The sequence below is a fragment of the Mus caroli genome, chromosome 5, assembly GCF_900094665.2.
Source record: "Mus caroli chromosome 5, CAROLI_EIJ_v1.1, whole genome shotgun sequence".
NCBI classification, from domain to species: Eukaryota; Metazoa; Chordata; class Mammalia; order Rodentia; family Muridae; genus Mus; species Mus caroli.
This window is the reverse complement of record NC_034574.1, coordinates 65,997,582-66,022,062: the sequence shown is the minus strand read 5'-3', so window position 1 is coordinate 66,022,062 and position 24,481 is coordinate 65,997,582. Positions and strand designations below refer to the sequence as shown.

General features: G+C 44.7%; 1 protein-coding gene across 12 annotated transcripts in view; it reads left to right on the top strand.

Annotated features, from left to right (window-relative positions):
- The window catches only part of Fryl (FRY like transcription coactivator), a 233,474-nt gene that overhangs the window by 179,919 nt on the left and 29,074 nt on the right, over positions 1-24,481 (top strand). For 8 of the 12 annotated variants that reach the window (XM_021161844.2, XM_029477618.1, XM_029477617.1 and 5 more), the window contains 17 exons: positions 1,365-1,449; positions 2,107-2,219; positions 3,324-3,474; positions 4,234-4,337; positions 5,264-5,449; positions 6,779-6,983; positions 8,094-8,215; positions 9,237-9,427; positions 10,783-10,877; positions 12,633-13,240; positions 13,585-13,682; positions 18,441-18,611; positions 19,924-20,064; positions 22,074-22,271; positions 22,916-23,077; positions 23,190-23,264; positions 23,555-23,731. In XM_021161844.2, the coding sequence (XP_021017503.1) occupies positions 1,365-1,449; positions 2,107-2,219; positions 3,324-3,474; positions 4,234-4,337; positions 5,264-5,449; positions 6,779-6,983; positions 8,094-8,215; positions 9,237-9,427; positions 10,783-10,877; positions 12,633-13,240; positions 13,585-13,682; positions 18,441-18,611; positions 19,924-20,064; positions 22,074-22,271; positions 22,916-23,077; positions 23,190-23,264; positions 23,555-23,731 (2,882 nt within the window). The remainder of the gene's footprint in view (positions 1-1,364; positions 1,450-2,106; positions 2,220-3,323; positions 3,475-4,233; positions 4,338-5,263; positions 5,450-6,778; positions 6,984-8,093; positions 8,216-9,236; positions 9,428-10,782; positions 10,878-12,632; positions 13,241-13,584; positions 13,683-18,440; positions 18,612-19,923; positions 20,065-22,073; positions 22,272-22,915; positions 23,078-23,189; positions 23,265-23,554; positions 23,732-24,481) is intronic. The other 4 variants (XM_029477619.1, XM_029477611.1, XM_029477610.1 and 1 more) reach the window with 3 other exon arrangements.

Sequence of the window (24,481 nt, the reverse complement as noted above, 5' to 3'; positions counted from 1 at the left end):
GGATGGAGAGGTGTTTCCATATACTCTCAGGGGGATGGAGAGGTGTTTCCATATACTCTCAGGGGGCTGGAGAAGTGTTTCCATATACTCCAGGGGAATGGTGGGAAGAGACAGCCACCAGCTGCAAATGCGCTGGAGTTCCGTTTTGAAGAATGACTACTTTTAAAATAGATTTCTCAGACAGTTCTTTTGTTAGCACTGTTTCAACAGCGGTATGGAAGACTCTTTCACTTCTCCCATTACCTGTCTTCATAACAGTTAGTTCTTACCCATTTATTTGCTTTTTTGTATTGCATCTCTTGATTGATTGCACAGTAGGGGGACATGCATGCCATCTGTGCATGTGGAGGTCAGAGGACAGCTTATGGGAATTAGTTCTCTCTTTCCACTCTGTGGGTCTCTGGAGTCAAACTCAGGTCGTCAGGCTTGGTAGCAAGTGTTTTTACCCACCTTTCTGTATCCGCCATGTCTTAGTTAACTCTTATAAGGGACAGTTTTTAATTGGGGCTGACTTACAGGTTCAGAGGTTCAGTCCATTATTATCATGACAAAAAGCATGGCAGCATCCAAGCAGGCATGGTGCTGGAGGAGCCCAGAGTTCTACATCTTGGTTTGAAGGCAGCCAGGAAAGACTGTCTTCTCCAGGCAGCCAATAGGAAGTGCTCTTCTGCACTGGGCAGAGCTTGAGCACTAAGAGACCTCAGAACCTGGCTACGGGTGACATGCTTCCTCCAACAAGGCCACACCTATTCCAACAAAGCCATGTCTCCTAATTGTGCCACTTCCCATGGCTAAGAATATTCAAACCACCATATACTACCCACATTTGTTTTCTTACAATCAAGAGTGCTGGAGGGATGGCTCAGTATTTCAGAGCACTGGCAGCTTTTCCAGAGGACCTGGATTTAATTCCCAGAACCCACATGGGCAGTTCACAACTGTCTATAACTCCAGATCCAAGGGATCTGACAGTCTCACACAGACATACACACAAGCAAAACACCAGTGCACATAAAATAAGAATAAATCACTGGGCTAGAGAGATGGCTCAGCCATTAAAAGTACAGACTGCTCTTCCAGAGGTCCTGAGTTCAGTTCCCAGCAATGACATGGTGGCTCACAACTGTCTGTAATGGGATCCGATGCCCTCTTCTGGTGTGTCTGAAGAGAGCAATGGTGGTGTGCTCATATACATAAAATAAACAATAAATAAGTCTTTAAAAAAAAGATTAAATCATTAAAAAGTGATTTAATGAAAGGATGTGATGATCATGAGTGTTGCCACTTTGCTTTTCTGTCAGCGGCATATGGATCAAGACATTGATTGTTCTCTTAAGCTCACAGGCACCCTTTCTCTCTGACAGGAACCACTTCCAGTAGCAATACAATGGTCGCTCCCACAGATGGCAACCCTGACAGTAAGGCCCTAAAGGAAAACTTTGAAGAGAGGTGAGTCCCTCTGTCTCAGAGCGCGAGATAGTTTCTTCAGGCTAAGGCCGTAGCTAAGCATACGTTCCCATGCTTGAACCTCTCCACACAGACTCCTCAGCAGCCTCTGTTCTCTGATGTGCTCTAACGATAAAGGGCAAAGTCTGCAGAGTCCCTGGGAGCAGAGATGTTTCTCTCCATAGCTCTTGCCAGCATCCCTATGTGATGGGATGCTTAGTGAGGAGTCCTTGAGATTATCAGCTTTTTAATTGCAAGGCGGGGATCGGTGTGAGCCTGGTGAGCTGTTGGTACCATTTCGTATAACGTGCACTTCTTTCACACAGAGAAAGTAAGACAGGCGTAAAGGGGCTGAAGAGATGGTGGGATGCACTTGCCATACAAGCACGAGGATTAGAGGAGAGATTCTCAGAACCCCCATAAAAGCCAAGCAGGCCTGGCAGCCAACCAGGAACCCCAGCACTCAGGAAGGGGAGGTAGAAAAGGAATCCCTAAGACTAGCCACATAGGCAAGACTGCCACGTTCAATCTCCAGTCTCCACATACATGTGCACTTCTGCATGCATGTGCATGCATGCCAAGGAAAAGATCAAGTGAATGATAAATCAGAAACGCCACTTCCCTGTGATCTGTGCCTGACTCCCACGGTCCTCCCCACAGCTATGTGCACCTGGACATCTACGGGGGACTGAACAGTCATTTAAACCGGCAACACCACAGACTGGAGTCCCGATACAGTAGCAGCTCCGGAGGGTCTTACGAAGAGGAGAAAAGTAACCAATTCTCATTGCTCCTTAAATCTTACTATTTCAGTGACATGTATTGTTAGCCTTGCTAATGAGTTTGGTCTCCCAAAGAATTGTTTTAAAACGCTTTAAAATTGTATTTAACTGCCAGTTGTTCTAATGTGATCTGAGGTGTGTCTTGATTTTAAGGAATGAATTTATTAAGCTATAGGAAGTTGGGAGATTTTTGTTTCAGGTGCCGATTCCCTTCAGACAGCATATAGAATCTGTTCTCAAGAAGTGTCAGAGAGCCGGGCAGTGGTGGTGCACGCCTTTAATCCCAGCCCACAGGAGGCAGAGGGAGATGGATTTCCAAGTTCAAGGCCAGCCTAGTCTACTGAGTGGGATCCAGGACAGCCAGGGCTACACATAGGAACCCTGTCTCAAAAAGGAAAAAAAAAAATGTGTTAGAGAACAGACATTGTATGTTGTCTGGTGCTTGCTCTTTAAACAGGCTTACTTATCCACATTTTGGTGGAAAGTTTTCTCTTCTACTCCCATAGTGATCAGTCGCATCCGTGTAGCGTTGCCACAAGAAGGGAGAGTAGAATAGGAATGTTGTAACTAGATCCGGACTCCAGGGATCTGGTCCAGTCTCCTCATTTTGTGCAACATGGAGGTCCAGAGAGGTTAAGTGACCTATCCACGTCACACAGAATTCACATTTCCAAGTGTCATTTGTTCTGCACCCCCACAGGCCAGTGTGGTAGAGCAGAATTCTTCCAGAGATGGGTTTGTGTCGGCCCCATCTCAGGAAATTTAGAACCAAATCACTTGCCGGGAGATCCTTGTCTCAAGGCAGTGTTATCTATGAGATGGTCTCCTGGTCTGGCCTTCAACTGGGGAGACATAGGACGCATCAGTGTAGTTTTGCTGGAGGATGGAGCCTCAGTCAATAAATCAGTCTCTCAATCTCTTCTTCCCCCGTGTTAATAACCTTTGTGCCTTGGTCTCCCTAGAAAATGTGTATCAAGATGGTGGGAAATTGTCTGGAACCCTTCCCGATGTGGTGGAGAGCGGGGGTGTCTTACGAGAGCTTGCTGACGGCAGACATTAAACGTTGCAGAAAATGAGATGGTTTTATCTTGATAGGTGACTCAATGCCACTTTATTCTAATTGGCGCCTGAAAGTGATGGAGCACAACCAAGGAGAGCCACTGCCCTTCCCGCCAGCTGGAGGCTGCTGGTCACCACTGGTGGATTACGTGCCTGAAACAGCATCTCCTGGATTGCCTCTACACAGGTGGACTAGAGGGCCATCCCTATTTCCTAACAAGCCACGTGGTGGCTGAACCCCCCCTCAGCTTCCTAGACACTGTCTGACACCGCACAGGGTAGTCATCCTCGCTGAGACACCGCGCCAAAATTAGACCTGTCCGTTAGAGACGTTAAAAGATCCAAAACTGTGTTCTGGGCGTGCAAAGTTAACATTACTGAGTCCTATCCTCCTGCTGCTTTCTGTGACCCAGTTACCACTTCTGAGAGAGAAAAAAAAAAAAGTAACTTCTTTGTGATCTGCACTGGTTTTGCTGTTGTTTTGCCTGAATTCTAGTGAGTGAAACCACCGGAAAACAATTGCTACATTCTTTCAGAATGTATCAATGCATCAAACACATACTGAACACTTACTGGGCAGTGTTGTTTGTGGTGTGGTTGGTCTGAGGATTCAAAATAAGGCAGAGACAGGCGGATTTCTGAGTTTGAGGCCAGCCTGGTCTACAAAGTGAGTGCCAGGACAGCCAGGGCTATACAGAGAAACCCTGTCTCGAAAAACCAAAAAAAAAAAGGAAATACAGCTCTTGACTCCAAGGAGCTCCGAGCCCTGTGCTTTATGCCAAGGCTATTGCTGTAACTGATCTCTTCGGCTGCATTTCCCCCCTCTTTTTACCCTCTAGAAAACTGTGTTTCTGTAGAATACTCAAGTCTTGGAGGCATTTGTACAGTTTTCTCTAGGTCATTCCTGCTCTGGTAAGCTGCTAACCCCGTGTCCTTGCTGTCCCAGGTGTAACATAGCCGTGATCCTGCTGACAGATCTAATCATTGACCACAGCGTGAAGGTGGAATGGGGAAGTTACCTCCACCTGCTGCTTCATGCAATTTTTATAGGTAACAAGTTCTAATTCCTCCACTATGTACCTCCAGGACCATTTTAAGGTGGTTAGATCAGTGGTTCTCAACCTGTAGGTTGCAACCCCTTTGGGGGTTGGCGTGGGGCCAGATGTCCCTTTCGTAGGGATTGCATGTCAGATATCCTGCATATCAGATATTTACATTGTGATCTATAGCAAAATTACAGTCTGAAGTAGCAATGAAATAACATTTTGGTTGGGGTCCCCACAGCAGGAGGAACTGTATTAAAGGGGTCAGCATTAGGAAGGCTGAGGACCCCTGTTCTAAGAGGTTTTGAAGCTTTGGGCATGAAACAAATGTAAAAGTTGACTTGAGAGCCAGGCAGAGGCAGGCAGATCTCTGTGAGTTCCAGGCGAGCCAGGTTATGAGGTGAGACCCTGTTTCAAAAAGACAAAAAACAAAAAATAGCCCAATTCTCCCTAGGTATACTGTGGGCAGATGGCCATTATAGCTGTGTGTGGGAACTTATGACCCATTTAGAACTAAGCTGTGTAATACATAATATTGCATGACATCTCTTACATACTGTGAGTTCTCGTATCCATGGTATCTCGATGCCTGGGCTGAATACACCACAACTTGCACACACTCTGGGTGTGTACTCGACATACACAGACTGTTTCCCTTGTGTGTGTGTGTGTGTGTGTGTGTGTGTGTGTGTGTGTGTGTCTCATTGATCCTGAAAGAGTTCTGTGACCATTCCTGAGGTAGTATCCCCATTCTGATCTCAGTAATGCAGATTTGATTTGGAGTTTCCAGAGGGCGTGGGGGTCACACACTCATGCTGCACCATTGCACGTCAGGAAGCTATGTGCAGCCAGTGGGCACACATCGTCATTATGAGTTTTGCAACAAGCCCACGGCCCTCCTAGCCGACGCTGCTTCTGTCCTGTCCTCTCCAGGGTTTGACCACTGCCACCCTGAGGTGTACGAACACTGCAAGCGCCTGCTGCTGCACTTACTGATAGTGATGGGACCCAACAGTGACATCCGGACTGTCGCCTCCGTCCTCCTCAGGAACAAGGAATTCAATGAGCCCAGGGTGTTGACAGTCAAGCAGACAGCACACTCAGATTACACGTTCACAGGTACCGACTTGGAACGCCTTCGGGTTGGAGCCCTGCGGGAGTGAAAAGTCAGCCAAGGAGAGGTTGAGCTGCGTAAACAGTTCAGATGCAGTTGTAGCATTTCAAGTAGCATCTGAATCACTCATCACCAACCAAAGAATGCGTTGCAACGTGTCGTCACGTCTCCTGCTTCCTGCTTCTAAGGCTGCCTAGCAAATGGACTTTAGGGTGGGAATATATAAGTTGAAGAAGAAGCAAAAAGTGCTTAATTTGAGACTTGCATGGTGACGATTATTTCATAGTGTTCTGTGTCTGTGTTAAAGTCTGTTTTCTTGATACTCAGAGTCTACTCACACCAATTATTATTATATTATTATTACTTAGTTATTATTATTCCACTCTGACTACTACAACAGTTTACAAAATAATGGCTTATGTTTTTAGAAGTCAAAGTACCTCTGCCTTTTTAATCTCCTCACATGGCAGACACAGCACTGATAAGATTTTAAAACTGGCTATAAGGCAGACTAAGGATCAGGTCCTTGGGGTAAAGAAAAAGGAAAAAACAAACAAACAAACAAAAAAAAACCAAAAGACCAATGGCAGCAAATTGTCCATGGCCTACACACATATACACACACACCATACTCATATTCACATACACACTCTCACACATCTACCTACCTACATGTGCACTTGCACCACTCCCGCAGCAGACACAAAATTAAACTAAAAAATGTAATTTAAAAAAAATTTTAAAAGCAAAAAAAGAACAAGCCTTCCTGGTTTTATATGAAAGCAATTTCACTCAACATCCCAGAGCGTGATGCTTTCTAAATGTCCTTTTGCCATTTTGTGAGGCTTTAAACTTTAACAGTGTTTAACAATTGGCTTGATATAAATATTAAATAGAAGCTAAAACACATTCTTGAAAGTAAAATGGAGCCAAGACTATAGCTTTTTTTCATATGAAGTTGAAAATTACTTCACATTACTGAAATGTAGCTCGCTTTAATAAAGGTGAAAACACCCCAATTGCTAGGACTTTGCCGTTGTCCGTGGTCTCCGGCAGGTGGCAGCAGAGGACTGCTCAGTAAGTGCAGCTAAACTTTTAACAACTAGCTGCAAACAGCCGCTACCTCCAGCAGCATCTACCCTTAAAGCACTGCTGTAGCTGCCGTGCCCGTTGAGGTCGGCAGAGGATGAATCATGCCCACCCATCCACCCACGCCCTCCTGTATCCCATGCCGTCTATGAGTAGCAACGCGCAGTGCCGTTTTTTTTTTTTTTTTGCACGCTCCCGTGGTCTCCTGTTGTGCGTGTGTGTTCACGGTTGGCTTTCTCTTTCAGCAGGCATTAACGATTTTACACCCGATTACCAGCCGTCCCCTATGACCGACTCAGGGCTTAGCTCCAGTTCTACCTCCTCTAGTATCAGCTTAGGAAACAACAGTGCTGCCATTTCACACCTCCACGCCACCCTCCTCGGCGAGGTGGACCTCTCAGTGGAGCAGGATGGAAAAGTCAAAACCCTCATGGAATTCATTACCTCAAGGTAACCGGGCGGCTCTCACCATCCCAGCATCCCATGGCATCCCCAGCATCCCATGGCATCCCCAGCATCCCTGGTGCCGAGCTAGCTTCGCTTCCGTCAAATGGCACAAGCCAGGTTTAGATTTTTCTGAAACCCTGTACTTTGAAACACCCAAGTTTTTATTGTACTTATACATATTGTATATATATATGACTTTTGAAAAAAAATATGGTATGTATATGACTAAATGCCCAGAGATAACACTGTTATATGGAGTCATAATAGTCTAGTCAATCAGCCAGCAAATACTTTTTTAGGGCCTGCCGCATTCCATAATCGATGCCCTATGGTGAGAGCCAAAACTTGTTTACCACTGCCAGACTCACCGTCTTCTCAAAGTCTCGATGGGTAATGCCCAGAAAAGTGATTTCTACACAGTGCTAGAGAACCTGCAAAAATTCACACTGCAGAGCCTTGAAAACCAGGCCCATGGGTATAAATTACATTTAAAAAAAAAAGTGTTGGCTGGAGAGTTGGCTCTACAGTGGCCGAGGATACAGGGTTTGCTCTCAGCACCCACAGAGTGGCTCACAGCCCTCTGCTAACTCCAGTCCCTGGGGATCTGACTTCCTCTTCCAACCTCAAAGGGCCACAGGGATGGCATGTCTTGCATATGTACACATGCCTGTGCAACACACATAAAACAATAAATAACCATTTTATATGGGTTTTGCCTGTGCGTATGTCCCTCTGATATCTACCCAGAAATTGGGAGGTTAGTTTTTGTGGGAGACCAAGTCACGAAATTATAAAATGTAATTAGGGACTAGGAAAAAATGACACTGAAGGGAACTACACAGGAATCCTAAATTTTAAATGTCCCTTTTCTATAAGCAATCCTCTCGTTGGGCTAGTCTGTCACCTTTTTGGCCATCTCTGAGCTCCAGTCCTGTCTTCCAACATTTGCTGTGGGCCCATCCTTGTCCATGTGCTTAAATAATAGGAGTAGGCTGTAGACCATGATCTGATGAGTTCAGCCACCTCCCATGTGTCAAGGTGATGTAGCGGCAGCTAAGGGCAAGAGCTAATGCCAACTCCAGACAAATGAATGTCGCTGTCCCCTGTTTTCAGAAAACGAGGGCCCCTTTGGAACCATGAGGACGTTTCTTCCAAGAACCCTAGCATCAAGAGTGCTGATCAGCTCACCACGTTCCTGAAGCACGTGGTTTCTGTCTTCAAGCAGTCAAATGCAGGTACCGTCTTTGATGAATACACCAAGCCACATTTGATCTCCATACAGTGTCGGTATGGCTGGATTTTCAGTGATGCCCAGCTAGAAAATTGGGAACTAATATTCTCCTGTGTACACATTTTAAGAAAGATTTTCTTGTTTAGTATGTGAATGGTAACAGATGTATTGGTAAAGAAAAACTACTAGTTAAAACTAAGATTTCTACCCATGGCATAGTCACATGGCTGACTGTAAAATTGTATAATACAATTTAGAGTTATGAAAAATAACATTCAAGCAGTGGTTTTCAGACTTTCTGATACTGCAACCCTTTAATGTAGTTCCTCATGTTTAGTGACCTCAACCATAAAATGATTTCTATTGCTACTTCATAACTGTTGTTTTGCTACTATTGTGACTCATAATATAAATACCTGGTATGCAAGATATCTAATATGTGATCCCTCCCCCCAAAGTGGTGATAACTCACAGATTGAGAATCGCTGCCTCAAAGGGAAATATACAGCAATTATACATTATATAATATACATTTTATAATTACATTTTATAATTATATAAAATCCTTTGTATGTAAGTCAAGTTTTCTGCAATTTAAAATTTACCACATTCTGACAGTCTTGGGAAAAGCAGCATTCTATGCAGACGTGGCACTTGCCTGCTAGGAATAGGTTCTGCTCCTCCTTACCTTTGGCAGTGCCTAAAGTCATTTTTGTCCTCATTGTATAGTTGGCAAAGTAACTAGGATGTTACTAAATACTACTCAATACCTAGGACATCCCTCTTTACAGTAAACTACCTGTTCCCAACCGTCACCATGGCCGAGGGTGAGACATAAGACATCCTGGTCCCCAGGATCCCTTCCCTGGAGATCAGAACAAAGATCTCTCTCCAGTGCAAATGCAGTGCAATCACTGTACATAATTAAACCGTGCTCTGCAGGGCACTGGTGGTAACATGATTAGCATCTGGCTACAAGTCTCCGAGTTGTACACAGGCACCCATGGTCTCCCATGTCTTCTCAGAAGGAATACACTTGGAGCGTCATCTCAGCGAGGTGGCCCTGCAGACAGCCCTTTTGTGTTCTTCCCGACACTATGCTGGGCGATCCTTCCAGATTTTCAGGGCACTGAAGCAGCCCTTGTCTGCGGACACACTCTCCGATGTCCTCTCCCGGCTGGTGGAGACTGTAGGGGACCCCGGGGAGGATGCACAGGTAAGGTGCTTACTCCCTCAGTTTGGGCAGTTATCAGCTGCTCCTAGGAGTGAAGGATTCACTCCCTGCAGCCAGATCCACACAACAGCTAGTTAACAGCTAGTTAATTACTAGTCAGTCAGCAGCAGGCCTAGCAGTAGGAAGCAGAGTGAAGTCTCCTGCTGACTCTTTAAGAACCTATTTAGATCCTAATTTACGCCCATTAGAGAAAGCTTTTTCAACACATACATCTGCACCCTACCTAGATCTCACTCCATTGTCACAGGGGTAGGAGTGTTAGTATGTTACATTTCAATGGGAAGAGAAACAGAGTTCCATCTTTACAGATAAGTAAGGCGTCACACTGGAGAACTCAAGTTTGTTTGGCCCAGTGGGTTGTTTGATTTTTGACATTGGATCTTCAGTGACAAACGAGACAAGGTCTTGGCTTTCTGGAAATTGTGGAAAGAAGGGATTAATCTACCAACAACAGCCCACACAGTCTTACTTAATAGTAAATGCCATGAAGTACCAAGGTATTGATTTTAAGAGCCATGGAGAAGGGAGATACACACCCACACACAATTATCTAAGTGATGATCTTTAAGGAGAGGCTGAAGTGAGCCAGGTCCTGTGAATATCTAGGTTGAGAACATCTCAGAGAGAAAACCAGGAGTCAGAAGCACAAAGGCCCTGTGGCAGGAACAATTAAGTCTTTGAAGAACTAGCAAACACTGAGAGGCAGGGGCCAGACAAAACCAGTTTAGAAGGTGGAAGCCCTTATAGACTGGACATCTCACTTAGTGGAAGCCACTCCAAGGTTTTGAGAAGAGAAAAGAAAGTATATGTGATATGATTGGCTTTATTATTTTGGAGGAGGGGTGGCCTCTCAGAGCTGTCTAGGTGGCCTCCTGGTAGGAGTTGAGGGGCCAGGTAGAGTCGGAGAGGTCTAACAGGAGGCTGTTGAAAGAGTCCAGGCTGAAGTTGTAGGTTCCACTCAAAAAGACTGACTACAGGAGGTGTGGGGAGAGAAGTCAGGTTTAGGGTATATTTTAAAAGGATATTTTCAAGACTTGATGACAGGATTCAGTGTCCATATAGAGATAGTAACAAAGATAGTGCCAAAGACTTGTGGCCTGAGCAATTTGTGGCAATTAGGATGCTGTTAAAATCAGCCCACGCCATTAGCCTGAGGAGCGCTCACCAATCAACAAAGTCATGTTGCTCAGAAGGTTAATTATTGTGTAACACAAACTTGAGGTTGAGTCTATTTTTAAATGTCCCCTGGAAGTCCATGGCCATTAAAAAAAAAATGACAACTACAACAACAACAACAAACCCAGAACGTAATTAATGACAGGCTGTCCTTTGCCTAGGGATTTGTGATTGAACTGCTTCTCACCTTGGAATCTGCGATTGATACCTTGGCTGAAACCATGAAGCACTATGACCTGCTGTCTGCCCTCTCTCAGTAAGAACTTACAACCAGGCAACCCTGAATGCTGGGCTCACCCCCCAGCCCCAGCCCCAGCCCCAGCATCTAAACAAGTGACTGTGGTGGCAGTGGGCATGTCTAACATCGGTAGTGCAGGTAACATCCCAAGAGTTCAGATAGTGCCGATGGAGGCCTGCCTGCAGGACCCGGGAAGCCCTGGGTTTGATTCCTACCACCGAATAAACGTGGTGCAGTGGCTCCTGGCTGTGATCCCATCACTTGGAAGTTGGGGAGAGGTGGGTCAGAGATGGAAGGTCAGCTTCGGCTGCATAGTGTGCTCAAGGCCAGCCTGGGATACAAAAGGCCCCATCTAAAAGAAAAGACAGGGGAGGGAGAAGTCAGATGGGCTGAAGAGATGGCTCGCCATCAACTCAGGTGGGAACTGAATTCAGTCTCCCATACCACAGCCACCCCACAACTCCAGCCCCAAAAGGTCTGACACCCTCTTCTGCCATTCGAAGACATCCACAGATACATGTGCATACTCTCTCTCTCTCTCTCTCTCTCTCTCTCTCTATATATATATATATATATATATATATATATATAATTTTTTTTTAAAAGCATGGAAAATGCTTACAAGTGAGAACCACCCTCGGGGAGGACTTTGCAGAAAATTCTAGAGCTGATTTTGGCAGTGCTCTCTCTTCCAGTTCCTAATTGAGGACCTTTTTACAGTCTGAGGAGGATCCACCAGCAAGCCCCATTGCTGTCACTCACAGCAGGGTGCAGTTACTCCCCGGGTGGTCCCCCAGGACACCTGCCTTTACCACAATGCCACTTTCCCCAGAGCCACTCACTTCTCACTTGCTCTGCCTTGTGGATCTCAAGCAGCTAGTCCCTGAAGTCCTGTGTCAAAAGTCACCTCCTTCCTAAGCATTTCCGACTTCTCTTGCTAATTAATTTATCTTTGGATTCCTGATTTTCCTTTATATTTTACTGCTAGCAATTAAAAGGGTACTTACTTTCCTCCATAGGTTCTATCTACTGCCCTATCTTTTTGCACACTTTTGGGACCCATATAAAAGTAATTAATTTTAATCAGTTGGACATGCAGAAGAAGTAACAAATCTATATGCTTGGGTCGCATGGAAAGCATGTGTGATTGGGAGCAGGAGAGACATTGTCTAGTCCCACAGCCATGCTACAGACAGGTCTGCTTTAGAGGTAACTTGGTATCTCTATCCGAGGCTGAGCTACTACTCCAGTAGTAAAAACCTCTTCTGAGCTCCCAAGACACAGCCCTGGCAGAAGAAATCTTGTTGCACTTTTTGTTTTTATGTTGGGGCAAAACTGAAATCTCAGGAAACAAAGTCAGATTAAAACAGTTACCTTTTCAGACTTTCAGAATAAATTTAATGTAGCAAAAGGGACTTCTTTTCCTGTCCTTCCTTTCTTTCTTTTGTTCTATCATCTATCTTTCTACCTACCTATCCATCTATCCATCCTTATCTTTTTTTTTTAAAGAACTTCCCTATTCACAAAGAATGCCTTAAAATCCTATAGCACAGGTATTTTTTTTTAAGATTTATTTATTTTATTTATATAAGTACACTGTAGCTGTCTTCAGACACACCAGAAGAGGGCATCAGGTCCCATTACAGATGGTTGTGAGCTACCATGTGGTTGTTAGGAATTGAACTCGGGACCTCTGAAAGAGCGGTCAGTGCTCGTAACCACTGAGCCATCTCCCCAGCCCCCTCCATCTCTTTTCTTTCTTTGGTTTTTTAGATCCTCATACCACGATCCTGTAATGGGAAACAAGTATGCAGCTAACAGGAAGAGCACTGGCCAGCTCAATCTAAGCACAAGTCCCATTAACAGCAGCGGCCATTTGGGATGCAACGGTGACACAAGAAGTAACTCTTTGAGGTTAAGTCTAGTTGGTGACCGCAGAGGTGACCGGCGGCGGAGTAACACACTGGACATAACGGATGGACGGATAAACCACGGTGGTAGCTTGGCGAGGACTCGAAGCCTTTCCTCGCTGAGAGAGAAAGGTGTGTATGACACGCAGCCCCCGACGGAGCCGAGCAACCTGATGGCCACCATCTTTTGGATAGCAACGTCTCTGTTAGAATCTGACTACGAATACGAATACCTCCTGGCACTCAGGCTTCTGAGCAAACTGCTCACCCATTTGCCTCTGGATAAGTCAGAGAGCCGGGAGAAGATCGAGAACGTACAGAGCAAGTTGAAATGGAGTAACTTCCCCGGCCTTCAGCAGCTCTTCCTTAAGGGCTTTACCTCAGTGTCTACCCAAGAGATGACCGTGCACCTCCTCAGTCAGCTCATTTCCGTCTCTAAACACACGCTGGTGGATCCGTCCCAGTTGTCAGGTGATGTGAGAGTCTGTTAATATCCTTTTAAGGGTGTGTCGTGGGGGGTTGGAGATTTAACCTAGTTTCCTGCCAATGCTAAGCAGACATACAGCCATTGAGCTCCATCCTCGGCCTAGAAATTGCTAATTTCTGCATCACCAACATCATCATCATCATAATAATAAATAAGAACAACAACAACAACTTTTCATGTTAGATGAATTATCTGGTAAAAATTTATAGGATCAGATACCGCATAAAACTGAAAATAGTTTCTGTAGACCATTTAAACCTGCCTTTTAGCTTTCTAAATATTGTGCAATAAAGTTGGTTCTTGTTTGCTTTTCTTCCCCCCACCGTAGGCTTTCCTCTTAACATCCTCTGCTTATTGCCTCACCTAATCCAGCATTTTGACAGCCCAACTCAGTTTTGCAAAGAGACAGCTAGCCGGATAGCAAAGGTAAGCAAACACGACGTTGAAAGGCCCGGCCGCTGCCGGCGGGCGCTGTCCTGCCCGGCAGGTCCTCTCGCTGTTACTTCCCGAACTTTGCCTCTAATGTTTATTCTGTCCATCACAAGGAGCTACAGCAAAGCCAGTGAATAAAAATATCAAATTCCAGTGACCCTCCTGAGTCTTGAGTCTTTTTCTGCTCCTTTTCCTACTTTTCTTCTCTACGACTCTGTCTGTCTGTCTTTCATTCATTTATTTACTGGCAAAGCCAGACCAGGCCCTGGGCTGCCATCCTCATGGGCCATGGAGTGGGGACACAGGCATGGAAGCAGAAGCCAGCCTAGAGTCCGGTGAGGCTCCAGGCAGTGGGGACAGAGCCTCTAGGTCACAGACAGCAGAGGTCTCTCTAGAGGAGGGCCTGTCTAGGCTTGGACTGAAGATCAAACAGGAACCACAAGTGACATCTTTGATGTCACAAAGTGAAATTCCTGAGTGAGAAGCTACAAGGGGACCAGGAACTGAAGTTTGCTGGGCAGAGGAAATTGCATGTGCAGAAAGCTGGGGGATGCTCATCTGTTAAGAGCCCTTGCTGCTCTTGCCAAAGACCTGAGCTCACTTCCCAGCCCCCACACACTTATAGCATGTGCACACGCACACAGACCTGAGCTCAGTTCCCAGCCCCCATACACATACAGCATGCATGCATACACGCACACAAATTAAATAGAAGTATTAAAGGAGAAAACTACCTGTGCAGAGTCCCCAAAGACAAGCCACAGTATATCTTGAGTTCCTTAAAATCCTTTCTACTTTTTTCTTTTTAACACTTTCTTTTGTCTTTTCTCTCTGCCCCCTTATTTTACCTTCCCACCGCACAGTTCCGAAAGCAGTAGTATAGCTATTTTTATATCATCTGTTAAGGTGTTGGAAATGTATGTTTCCTAATGTCATAGAATATGATTTTGACATTTTATACTTTTAATAATTTCCTGTCTGAATAGCTTTTTAAAGATGAGACTCCTATTTATACATGTATGAATCTGTGTGCGTCAGCCATTGTTCCTTGGAGGGAGAAACTTTCAAACTTCAAACATACAATTACAAATAAAAGGTAGCTACGTTTAAAAATAATACACAGCCCACAGTGAACGACGGGAGGAGTCAGTGAAGGACAGCACAGCTGCAAACTAGAACCCCAGGAGGGAAAGCCGGAAAGTTCCCACAGAGAGGAATAAGTAAACTGCCTTTTCTTGAAGGGCTTTTTGACAGAAACAGTTTTCTTATAATCAGTGATTTAGTTCACGAGCAGCACAGGAAGGGAAGAGGCCAGCAGCAGGTACAGCCCAGTGAAGGGAACGTCCTGTTGTCAGGTACGACGCCATTGAGTGCAGAGCCATAGAGAGCACTACGCAGCAACAAAACATGTCAGCAGTAAGGGAGAGCCTTAGCGTTACCCTGCCAGATAATACAGAGGATGAGAAAATACGGAGAGCTGGTCAGGGTGGCACGAGCCTGTGGAGGAAGGATCATCTCAAGTGAAGGGTGCCCCGGTATCCCCAGGGGGTTATAGGACAGCCAAGGGGTGTAGTGAGATCCTGCCTTTAAAAACAAATCAGAAAAGATAAAAGGTGTATTAAAGTATGGCGTTGAGTCTCTCCCTACTTGAATTTCTAAATTTATTACAATTTATTAAATGTGAAGAGATTCTTAAACAGCCGATTGTAGATCACTTAGCTTGTCATGGTTAACAGAACCATATCCTAATTTCTTAAACATGGTAAACCAGCAGGGTGGCTCACATCTGTGACCTCAGTGCTCTAGAGGCTGAGAAGGAATTTTGTCGTGAGTTTGAGGCCAGCCTGGGTTACATGGTAAGTTCTAAGCCAGCCTTGGCTACAGAATGAGAAAAAAGAAGAAAAAAAAAAAAAATCCAAAATCCTGAACTGGCAGGATGGCTCAGTGGGAGAAGGCACTTGCCTCCGACCTGCACAACCCAAGTTCGATCCCTACGTGGGTAGAAGGAGAGAACCAACTCCTGCAAGGTGTCCTTTGACCTCCACACACACATAAAGAAATGGAATGAAATAGAGAAGTGTATATGGTAGTAGAAAAAGATGGCACAAGGATTCTTATTCTTGATTTCTCTTAATAAGTTCAATAGAACATTAAGAATTTGACGGAAAACTGATGGTTTGAAATGAAATGATATTTTGGAAAATATCTGCCTAAAATAAACCAACTTTATATGTAGCATTTTCACTGATAAGGGTTTAAGATGATATAAAATTTTTAAACAATGGCTTTCACTTTAATATTCCAATTATGCATCATTAGGAAAATACAAACAAGGTCTCTCCCTATCCTCCACTGAGGAGCTTGAAAGAAAACATGAGGGGAAACTATATATTGGCTTAATTGGAGTTTTTAAGGGAACAAAAAGCTCAAATAGGAAAACAGAAGCATCTAAGAGGTGCAGCCGGAGTGTGTTCCATAGCCAACCCAATGAGAAGCCCAGCCTGGCCTGAAGGATGTCACAGCCCCTGAGGATAGAGCTGCTGGTGTCCTGACCTCATCCGGACACCGGAAGTCCCCTGTGACTTATCTTTTTTTTTTTTTTCTTCTAAGAATCCAAATTAGGCTTTCTGTGATTGCTAAATTGTTTTGAAGTGTGCTTTCTCCTGCACTGCAGCACCGGATGGCTCCCTCTGTGTGTGCGCTTTTAGAAACCTGCGGGCTGTGGGTTAAATTGATTTCTTCAATTTATTCTCTCACTTGGAACTGTTGAGAGTAATTTTCTGCTATTATGTGCTTCCTCATTATGCAAATATCCCTGGATCTCTGCTTGTGCCCACGGAGAGCTCAGCGTCTCACTGGGGCCAGGCAACGCTCTTTCATTATGGCAGGAACCTTGCCAAAAAGTTTGTTACAGAACATTTATTCTTTTTTTAAATCACTGGATTGTATTTTAACCTGATGTTTCTAAATGTCAAAATTTATTCCTAAGACATTTTCTTTTTTATATTGCACAGGAATCCTCTCCCATTTCAAAGATAAGTGTTTAAAATTTATTGTTGAGGAAAAAGGTGCCCTTTTGTAAGAACTTAGTTTGTACAGCCAGAGGTGATGGCATACACCTGTAATCCCAGTGAGTTCAAGGCTGGCCTGAGCTACATAACAGTGCTCAAAAGCAAACAAAAATCTCCAAAGACTTTTTTATCATTCAAGAAAGTTTTCTAGCAAGGATATAAACAGTCATTGTGAAATTATAAGATTATATGACTTTTAAATAGTTCATTAGGTTAGTCTCGGTTGAAATAGAAATGAGAAACCAAGGTTCCCCCCCCCCCATCTTCTCATGGTTGGCTTTATGGATAATGGATTAGATAGTTGCTTTCAGTGAATTTATAAAATGATTTTCAGGGTACTGCATTGGTATTTTCTGCAGTCATATATGCATGCCTTTATATCTCCAGCCCATGCATGGATAATGGCAGAGAGATGGACTTAAAGCCCTTCAAGTCTATCAGTTATCCTCTGAACTATTAGATTATTTAAATAAATAGTTAAATATATGTATATTTCAGAGGCAACATTTCTCTTTACTAAATGCTGTAGGCAGTTGTGGAAACAGATATAACACATTAGGAGTAAATGGAAGAACACGCTTGAAAAATAAAAAGAAAACTGAAATAGACAGTATGACAAGGCTGGTCTTCATGATACATACACATGTACATGCATGCATATATGATGTAGCACATACATACATTCATACACACACACACACACACACACACACATATATATATAAGCCAAGGCCCTTTTCCAGGTCTAGTTTGTTTTAGCATCTCCAGAAGAGGCTAAAAGACATCTTCACTAGTCACCCAGGGAATAAAGGAACTAAGAATATGAATTTAATCTGTAACCACCCCACCCCCCTTGCAAAGGCTAATCCCCATTCCATAGCTCTGTGTCAAGCTGCTCCTGGAAAGGCTGGCTTCCATGAGGACTGGCCAAGAAACTTGGCACTTAGATAATTTCCCGACGAGCAGTCAGATGGCCGGTGTGCAGGTTGCTACCAGTGGACATACCACAGCTCCAGTGTGGTCCTGTGACTGTCACACAGGTTGGGGCTGTCAGCAGTAACTAGTCCATGAGATGCCCTGACACAGCAGCCCTGAAGCAGCCTGAGAATCTCAGGTAGAGCCTGCCTGCTTTTAGGCTCTTGGGCACCAGAGCGCTTTGGGATTCGACAAGACAGACAGAAAGTTAAGAGTAGGGCTTATGTACCCATAGATGGCCATTCACCAGAGACCGTGTTATAGACTGTAAACACCGTCCAGTGTAAAACCCAGACAAGTGCCAGCACATTAGTCCTCTTTCTGGTCTTCCATTGTGGTGGCTCTCACCCTTCCTAATGCTGCATCCCTTTAGTACTGTTCCTCACATTGTGGTGACCGCCACCCCCCCCCCCAAACCGTGAAATTATTTTCTTCACTACTCCACAACTGCAGTTTTGTTACTCTTGTAAATCATAATGTACATATTTCTGGAGATAAGGGTTGAGAACCACTGTTCTGTTGGCATTCTCTTAGCAGTGCCTTGGTCTTTCCCTTTCCCATTTTAACTTTTCTGGCTTTAAAAAAAAAAAAACTGAAAGTCCCTGGAATTTTAATGTGCATCTCAAATGATGTCTTTAAATGAATGCTTTTAGCCTAAAGCAGGTTTAAGTTGTAGACAACTGGAATAAATGCATGTGTTCTCCAGGTCTGTGTGGAAGAGAAGTGCCCAACGCTGGTGAACCTGGCTCACATGATGAGTTTGTACAGCACACATACCTACTCCAGAGACTGTTCCAACTGGATCAACGTGGTGTGCCGGTACCTGCACGACTCTTTCTCAGAGGCGACCTTCAGTCTTGTGACTTACCTGGCAGAGGTGAATTTAGGTGGTTTTGGACCTCTCGGTGGTGACATTGTCAAGTGGCTGTTGAGAGGGGCAGCACTGTGGTACTAACTTGTCTTGAGTTGCACGCAATTAGAGAGCGCATCAGAGAGGACAGCGCAGGGAGATACAAATGCTTCTTTTCAAGTGCAAAAGAGGTTTTTTTTTTTTAATTGGAAGCCTTAGTAGACATGGAAGTAATGTCTTTGTTAGGATTTACTGCTGTAATAAAACACCTTGGCCAGAAGCAACTTAGGGAGGGTTTATTGTAGGTTACAATTCCACATCACAGTCCATAACTGAGGACATCAGGGTAGGAGCTCAAACAGGGTGGGGACCTGGAGCAGGAGCTACTATAGAGGCCACAGAGGGGTGCTGTGTGCTCTTGCTCAGCCTGCCTTCTTATAGACCCCAGGACCATCTACCTAAGGCTGTTGTCTCATTCCCACACACACGCACACACAATGGGATGGCCCACATCAATCTCTAATTTAAAAAAAAATGTCCCACAGGCTTTCCTACAGACCAATCTGATGGAGGCAGTTTCTCTACTGCGGTCCTCTCTTCCCAAATTACTTTAGCCTGTGTCAAATCGATATTACAAACTAGCCAGCACAGTAATTAATGGCAACCTTTATTATGGGAATTATGGGAATGTTCTGGGTGGTGTTTTTCCTGGAGAATAGGCACAATTTTTATTTCTTTAAAATTCATAAATACTTGGAACCTGGCCTGAGACCTGCATTCATAACCGTCAAGGAACTGGGGCTGGAGGTTTGGGAGGGTAGCCTGGGCTACACAGTGGGTTCCAGGGAGGGAGGGAGGGAGGGAGGAGGGAAGGAAGGAAGGAAGGAAGGAAGGAAGGAAGGAAGACTCAAGAGAGAATCAAATCTTTTTGGAGGTTTTTTGTTTGGTTGGTTTGTTTGTTTGTATGTAACTGAAAGGTATGTTTCTTTCTAATGGTCAGAAATATGTGAAGTAGCCATCAAGAGTCCAGGAGGCAGTTACTCATTCAGTTTTACAGGATTAAATCTTGTGCAAGATCATTTAGCTGCTACATGGCTTTGTGGATGGTAGCTTATCGTTCTTTGGTGACAGCCGCGTAGCTGAAGCCTGTGACTGGCATGAGAACCAGTTACCCCTTCTGACAGAAGGAAAAGTAATGTAGACACCTGGTCGTGTTCCCTGGTCTCTGATCATTTGAGCAAACTGACAGGTTAAACCTACTACGTTTCTCAGCGCTGTAAGTCTGCTGCCAAGTTTTTGTTCAACCCGATGAAAGTGTGCATTTCAATGTCGTCCTCAGCTGTTAGAAAAGGGACTGTCCAGCATGCAGCAGTCGTTGCTACAGATCATCTATAGTCTGCTGAGTCACATCGACTTGTCTGCGGCCCCGGTCAAGCAGTTCAATCTGGAGATCATAAAGATCATTGGCAAATACGTGCAGGTGAGTGACCTCGGGGTTCACGTGCAGCATCGCTTAACTCGAATACTCTCTGAGCCTCAGAACTCTGAAGCATCTTAGGTACACAAGGGTGGGGAACACCAGTGATGTTTCCGGAATTGTTTCTACACAGGCGCTATGCAAGTGGCACGGAGGCACCATCTGGGTGAGCGCGGTGGTGCGGGACTCTGGTTAGATTTAAGTCACATTTCTGCAACAGCTATAGAGGGTGTACATATGCAGAGAGCAGCAGTGGCCTTCTCTGAAAATTAAGGCTGGGACTTACATCGTTCTTTGTATGACTCTCGGTGTTGGTGAGATAACTATATATTAGATAAAAATAAACTTTTGGAAACAGAAGGGTGCTTTGAAAGTCTGTACTTTAAAGTTGGCGCTTATATGTCAGGAAGTGCCAGATATTTAGAAAGCAGAAAACCAAACTTTGTTTAAATGTGAATGGTGATGAAGAAAGGCACTCTAGTATAAATACCAAGAGAGGGACTAAAGAGATAGATGGCTCAGCTATTAAGAGTGTGTCCTGCTCTGGCAGCAGACCCAAGCCCCGACCCCAGGCAGCTTACAACTGCTGTCTGTCCAGAGCCAGAGAATCCAGTTCCTCGGCCTGGACTCTGAGCATTTGCAAGCATGTGCACATTCACGCATGCACACATGCACACACCCCACATAACTAAAATATATTAGTAATTAAGTATCCAAAGAACAGATTCTCTGAGAACCTTCACGGATGACTGTTTTGCATTTCACCCCACCAACATATGCAGTCACTGCAGTAGAATTTTAAAAGGGAAATACTGAGCTCAACCGTTTTGTATTAATCAAATTGTATGAAAATGTTTCTGAATCCTTAGGCTCCATGGCAGAGGTGTTTTTAAAAAGCTTTTCCTATATAATCTTTTTAATATATATAGTTTAATGAATATGAGGGGCTGGAAAAATAGCTCAGTGTTTACAAGCCCTGGCTGCTCTTCCCAAAGACCCAGGTTGGAGTCTCAGCATCCACGTAGTAGCTCAGGACCATCTGTGGCTCCAGTTCTAGGGGATCTGCTGCCCTCTTCTGGCCTCCTCAGGCAGCGCACGCATGAGTTGCAGAGCCATACATACATGTGGTCAAAAATTACCCATATACGTTAAAATAAAAAGAGAAAAATCATTATGAATTCTTTGCTAGATAATGATTCTTCGGCACAGACACTTCTGTCGTGTCTGTTACTCGTAAATTATGTTGGAGGAATATATAAAACTAAGAAAAGCTTCCTCTGAGGGTCAGCAGTGCCTGAGAGTGGTCATCCCATGTTGGGGCCCAGGGAATTAAGAAAGTCCAGGGACTAAGAGATGGCTCACCAGTTAAGAGCACATTTGCTTGTTCTTAGGACCCCAGTTTGATTCCCAGCACCTACATGGCAGCTCACTTCTGTCTATAACTCCAGTTCCGGAGGACCTAACACCCTCTTTTGGTTTCTGTGGATGCTCCACCAATGTGATGTAGAGACATGTGCAGGCAAAGCCTCCATACACATGAGATAAAAATAATAAAAACTTTTTTTAAAGTCAGAATGTATTTTAGTATTTAATAATACATCTAAATCAAGTATATTTAAAAACCTTTTATATATTTAATATTCAACCTTGAAGCGAAAACGTCACCTCAAAAGTTCAAATGTATGTTATTCCTTGTCTTTAACAACCAGGTCTCTGCACTAGACTTTCTCAATTAATGATTTATAAAGTACTCCCTGAGAGGAAAACAAGGTCCTCCAATGGGGGCATCATTGGGTCTATCGTGTGTGATAATCTAACCCTACTGGTAATAACTGAGATTTTCCTGTGTTTTATAACTCAGAAGACCTTCTGTTAAAAGATCTGGCAGGAAAAATGAATAGTTTTATAGCCATCTCACAGCAACGCCGTCCTCACAGTCGGTGGTGTACGCTGGGGTTTTTATTCCTCTTCATGGACACTTGTAACCTTGAGTTGGTTCTTTCTGAATCCAGAGCCCGTACTGGAAGGAAGCCCTCAACATCTTGAAGCTGGTGGTGTCCCGCTCTGCAAGTCTTGTCGTCCCCAATGACATCCCCAAGGCCTACGGAGTGGACGTAGGCTCTCCCGAAATCTCCTTTGCTAAAATTTTCAATAACGTCTCGAAGGAGCTGCCCGGCAAGACCTTAGATTTTCACTTTGACATCTCCGAGGTAAGACGCCCCACCGTCGAGACAGTTCTGTTAGGAGCTCTCGTCACCTCGATTCTTCTCTCAGGCTGAAGTTAGTGGAACTTGTACTTGGCACTAGGTACCGCGATGGGTGCTGTGAAACTGGTTAGAAAAGGGAGGTGAAAGCTGGCTCTGAGGAGGACACTTACATTGTCCTGAGGAAGCAGGCAGGTGAGGCCTGACTGGCATGGGAATAAGATAGAAATGTTCTGGGAATAAACTGTGCACTCCTAGAGATGTGTTTCAGAAAGGAGGTACCACCTAGCTGAGTGTTACAAAATAAGTATCCCGAGGGAAGCAGATATTCCAGTCTGGGGTGTCTTGGTTAGGGTCTCTGTTGCTGTCATAAAATATGATGACCAACATCAACTTGGGGAAGAGAGGGTTGATTTCATCTTACAGTTTGTAGTCCATCACCCAGGGAAAGCAGCACCAGAACCCGGAGGCAGGAGCTGATGCAGAGGCCATGGAGGGACAGTTACTGACTTGCCCCCCTCATGGCTTGCTCAACCGGCTCTCCTGGTTATTTGTAGAAAAACAGCATGAAAGATCATGTTAACATTTAACGTCTGAAAGTTCCTCTGGTGTGGAGGCTTGAATCAGGGCTGGCATTTGTTTCTGTACAGACACCTATCATTGGGAACAAGTATGGAGGCCAACACAGTGCCGCGGGAAGGAATGGGAAGGCAAAGGTGATCGCAGTCACCAGGAGCACGTCCTCCACCTCCTCTGGCTCCACATCCAATGCCCTAGTTCCTGTCAGCTGGAAAAGGCCACAGTTATCTCAGGTAGGCAGCAAGCATCGCCGTGGGGCAGAAGGATCGAGTTTTGTGATCATGCAAGTACCCTAGAACCGTCTTACTTTACGCAGTACTAACCCTGGAATTTCCTTTCTGTCAGCGGAGAACGAGAGAGAAGCTGATGAGCGTGCTTTCCCTCTGTGGCCCCGAATCTGGCCTCCCCAAGAATCCCTCTGTGAGTACTGAGGGACGTGCAGGTGAAGGGCGCCAGCGCCCTTGTGTCTCGGTGCTTGCCTTTTCTAAGTGAGTCCTGGCATTAACCAGGGGTCTTGCCTGTTGCCAAAGTTGGCAGCGATGCTGATCAGGTGGTGAACTAACGAGGCACAAAGACTAAATGGAAATCCCAAACGGGTTGAAGGGTGAGGCCGACAGGGTTCTGGAGGGACTGGTGCCTTGGATGCAGGCTGACAAAGATGGTGGGCAAACTGTTTTGTTTTGTTTTGTTTTTCTTTGGGGGGGCACCAGGTTGTGTTTTCTTCAAATGAGGATTTGGAAGTCGGGGACCCACAGACCAGCTTGATCTCCACCACCGAGGACATAATTCAAGAAGAAGAAGTTGCCGTCGAAGACAACAGCAGTGAGCAGCAGTTTGGCGTCTTCAAGGACTTTGACTTCTTGGATGTTGAATTGGAGGATGCAGAGGTAAGAATGTGGGCTTCCTCAGTGTGTCACGGGTGAGCCGTGCCATCTTCCACTGTAGAGATTAGTATAAAATCAAGAAAGGTTCACGAAATATGATTGCCACAAGAAGTCAGCAGCAGAAGGAACTTAAATACAAGAGGAGTCCGTTCTCTCCTTACAAAGTAAAAAAACCCAAAAAACCAAAAAACAACCAACCAAATTCATTACAGTCATTTTAGTATATTCATAGATTTAATTAAATGTTTATTTAGCATGAGCTAAACAAATTAATGGTAAATATATATATATATATAAAATGATCACACATCATTTTCTTGATTTTGTTTTGAGATAGTCTCCTCACCCCTGGCCTGAACCTCACGCCACTTCTACCTCAACCTCCCAAGTGTGGATGGCGGCTGTAAGCCACCATGCCCAGCTTAGCATAGCTGTATTTGTCACTAAAGTGACCGTATGAGTATGACAGATTCACCTTTCTAGATCTCGGTCTCTGGCAGGCGCCTGAGGGCCTCTCACTGGCAGGCCCAACCACATATTCTTCAACTTCCCCCCGAAACAGGTTTCTTCTGACACCCAAAGGGCTTCCTCTTTATAAACTGATTCTGTCTCCATCTAGGCCAGTGATTCACGACCCCTTTGGCAAACCTCTATCTCCAAAATATTTACACTAACAGTCTATATAACAGTAGCAAAATTACAATTATGAAGTAGCAACAAAAATAATCTTATGGTTGGGGGTCACCGCAACAT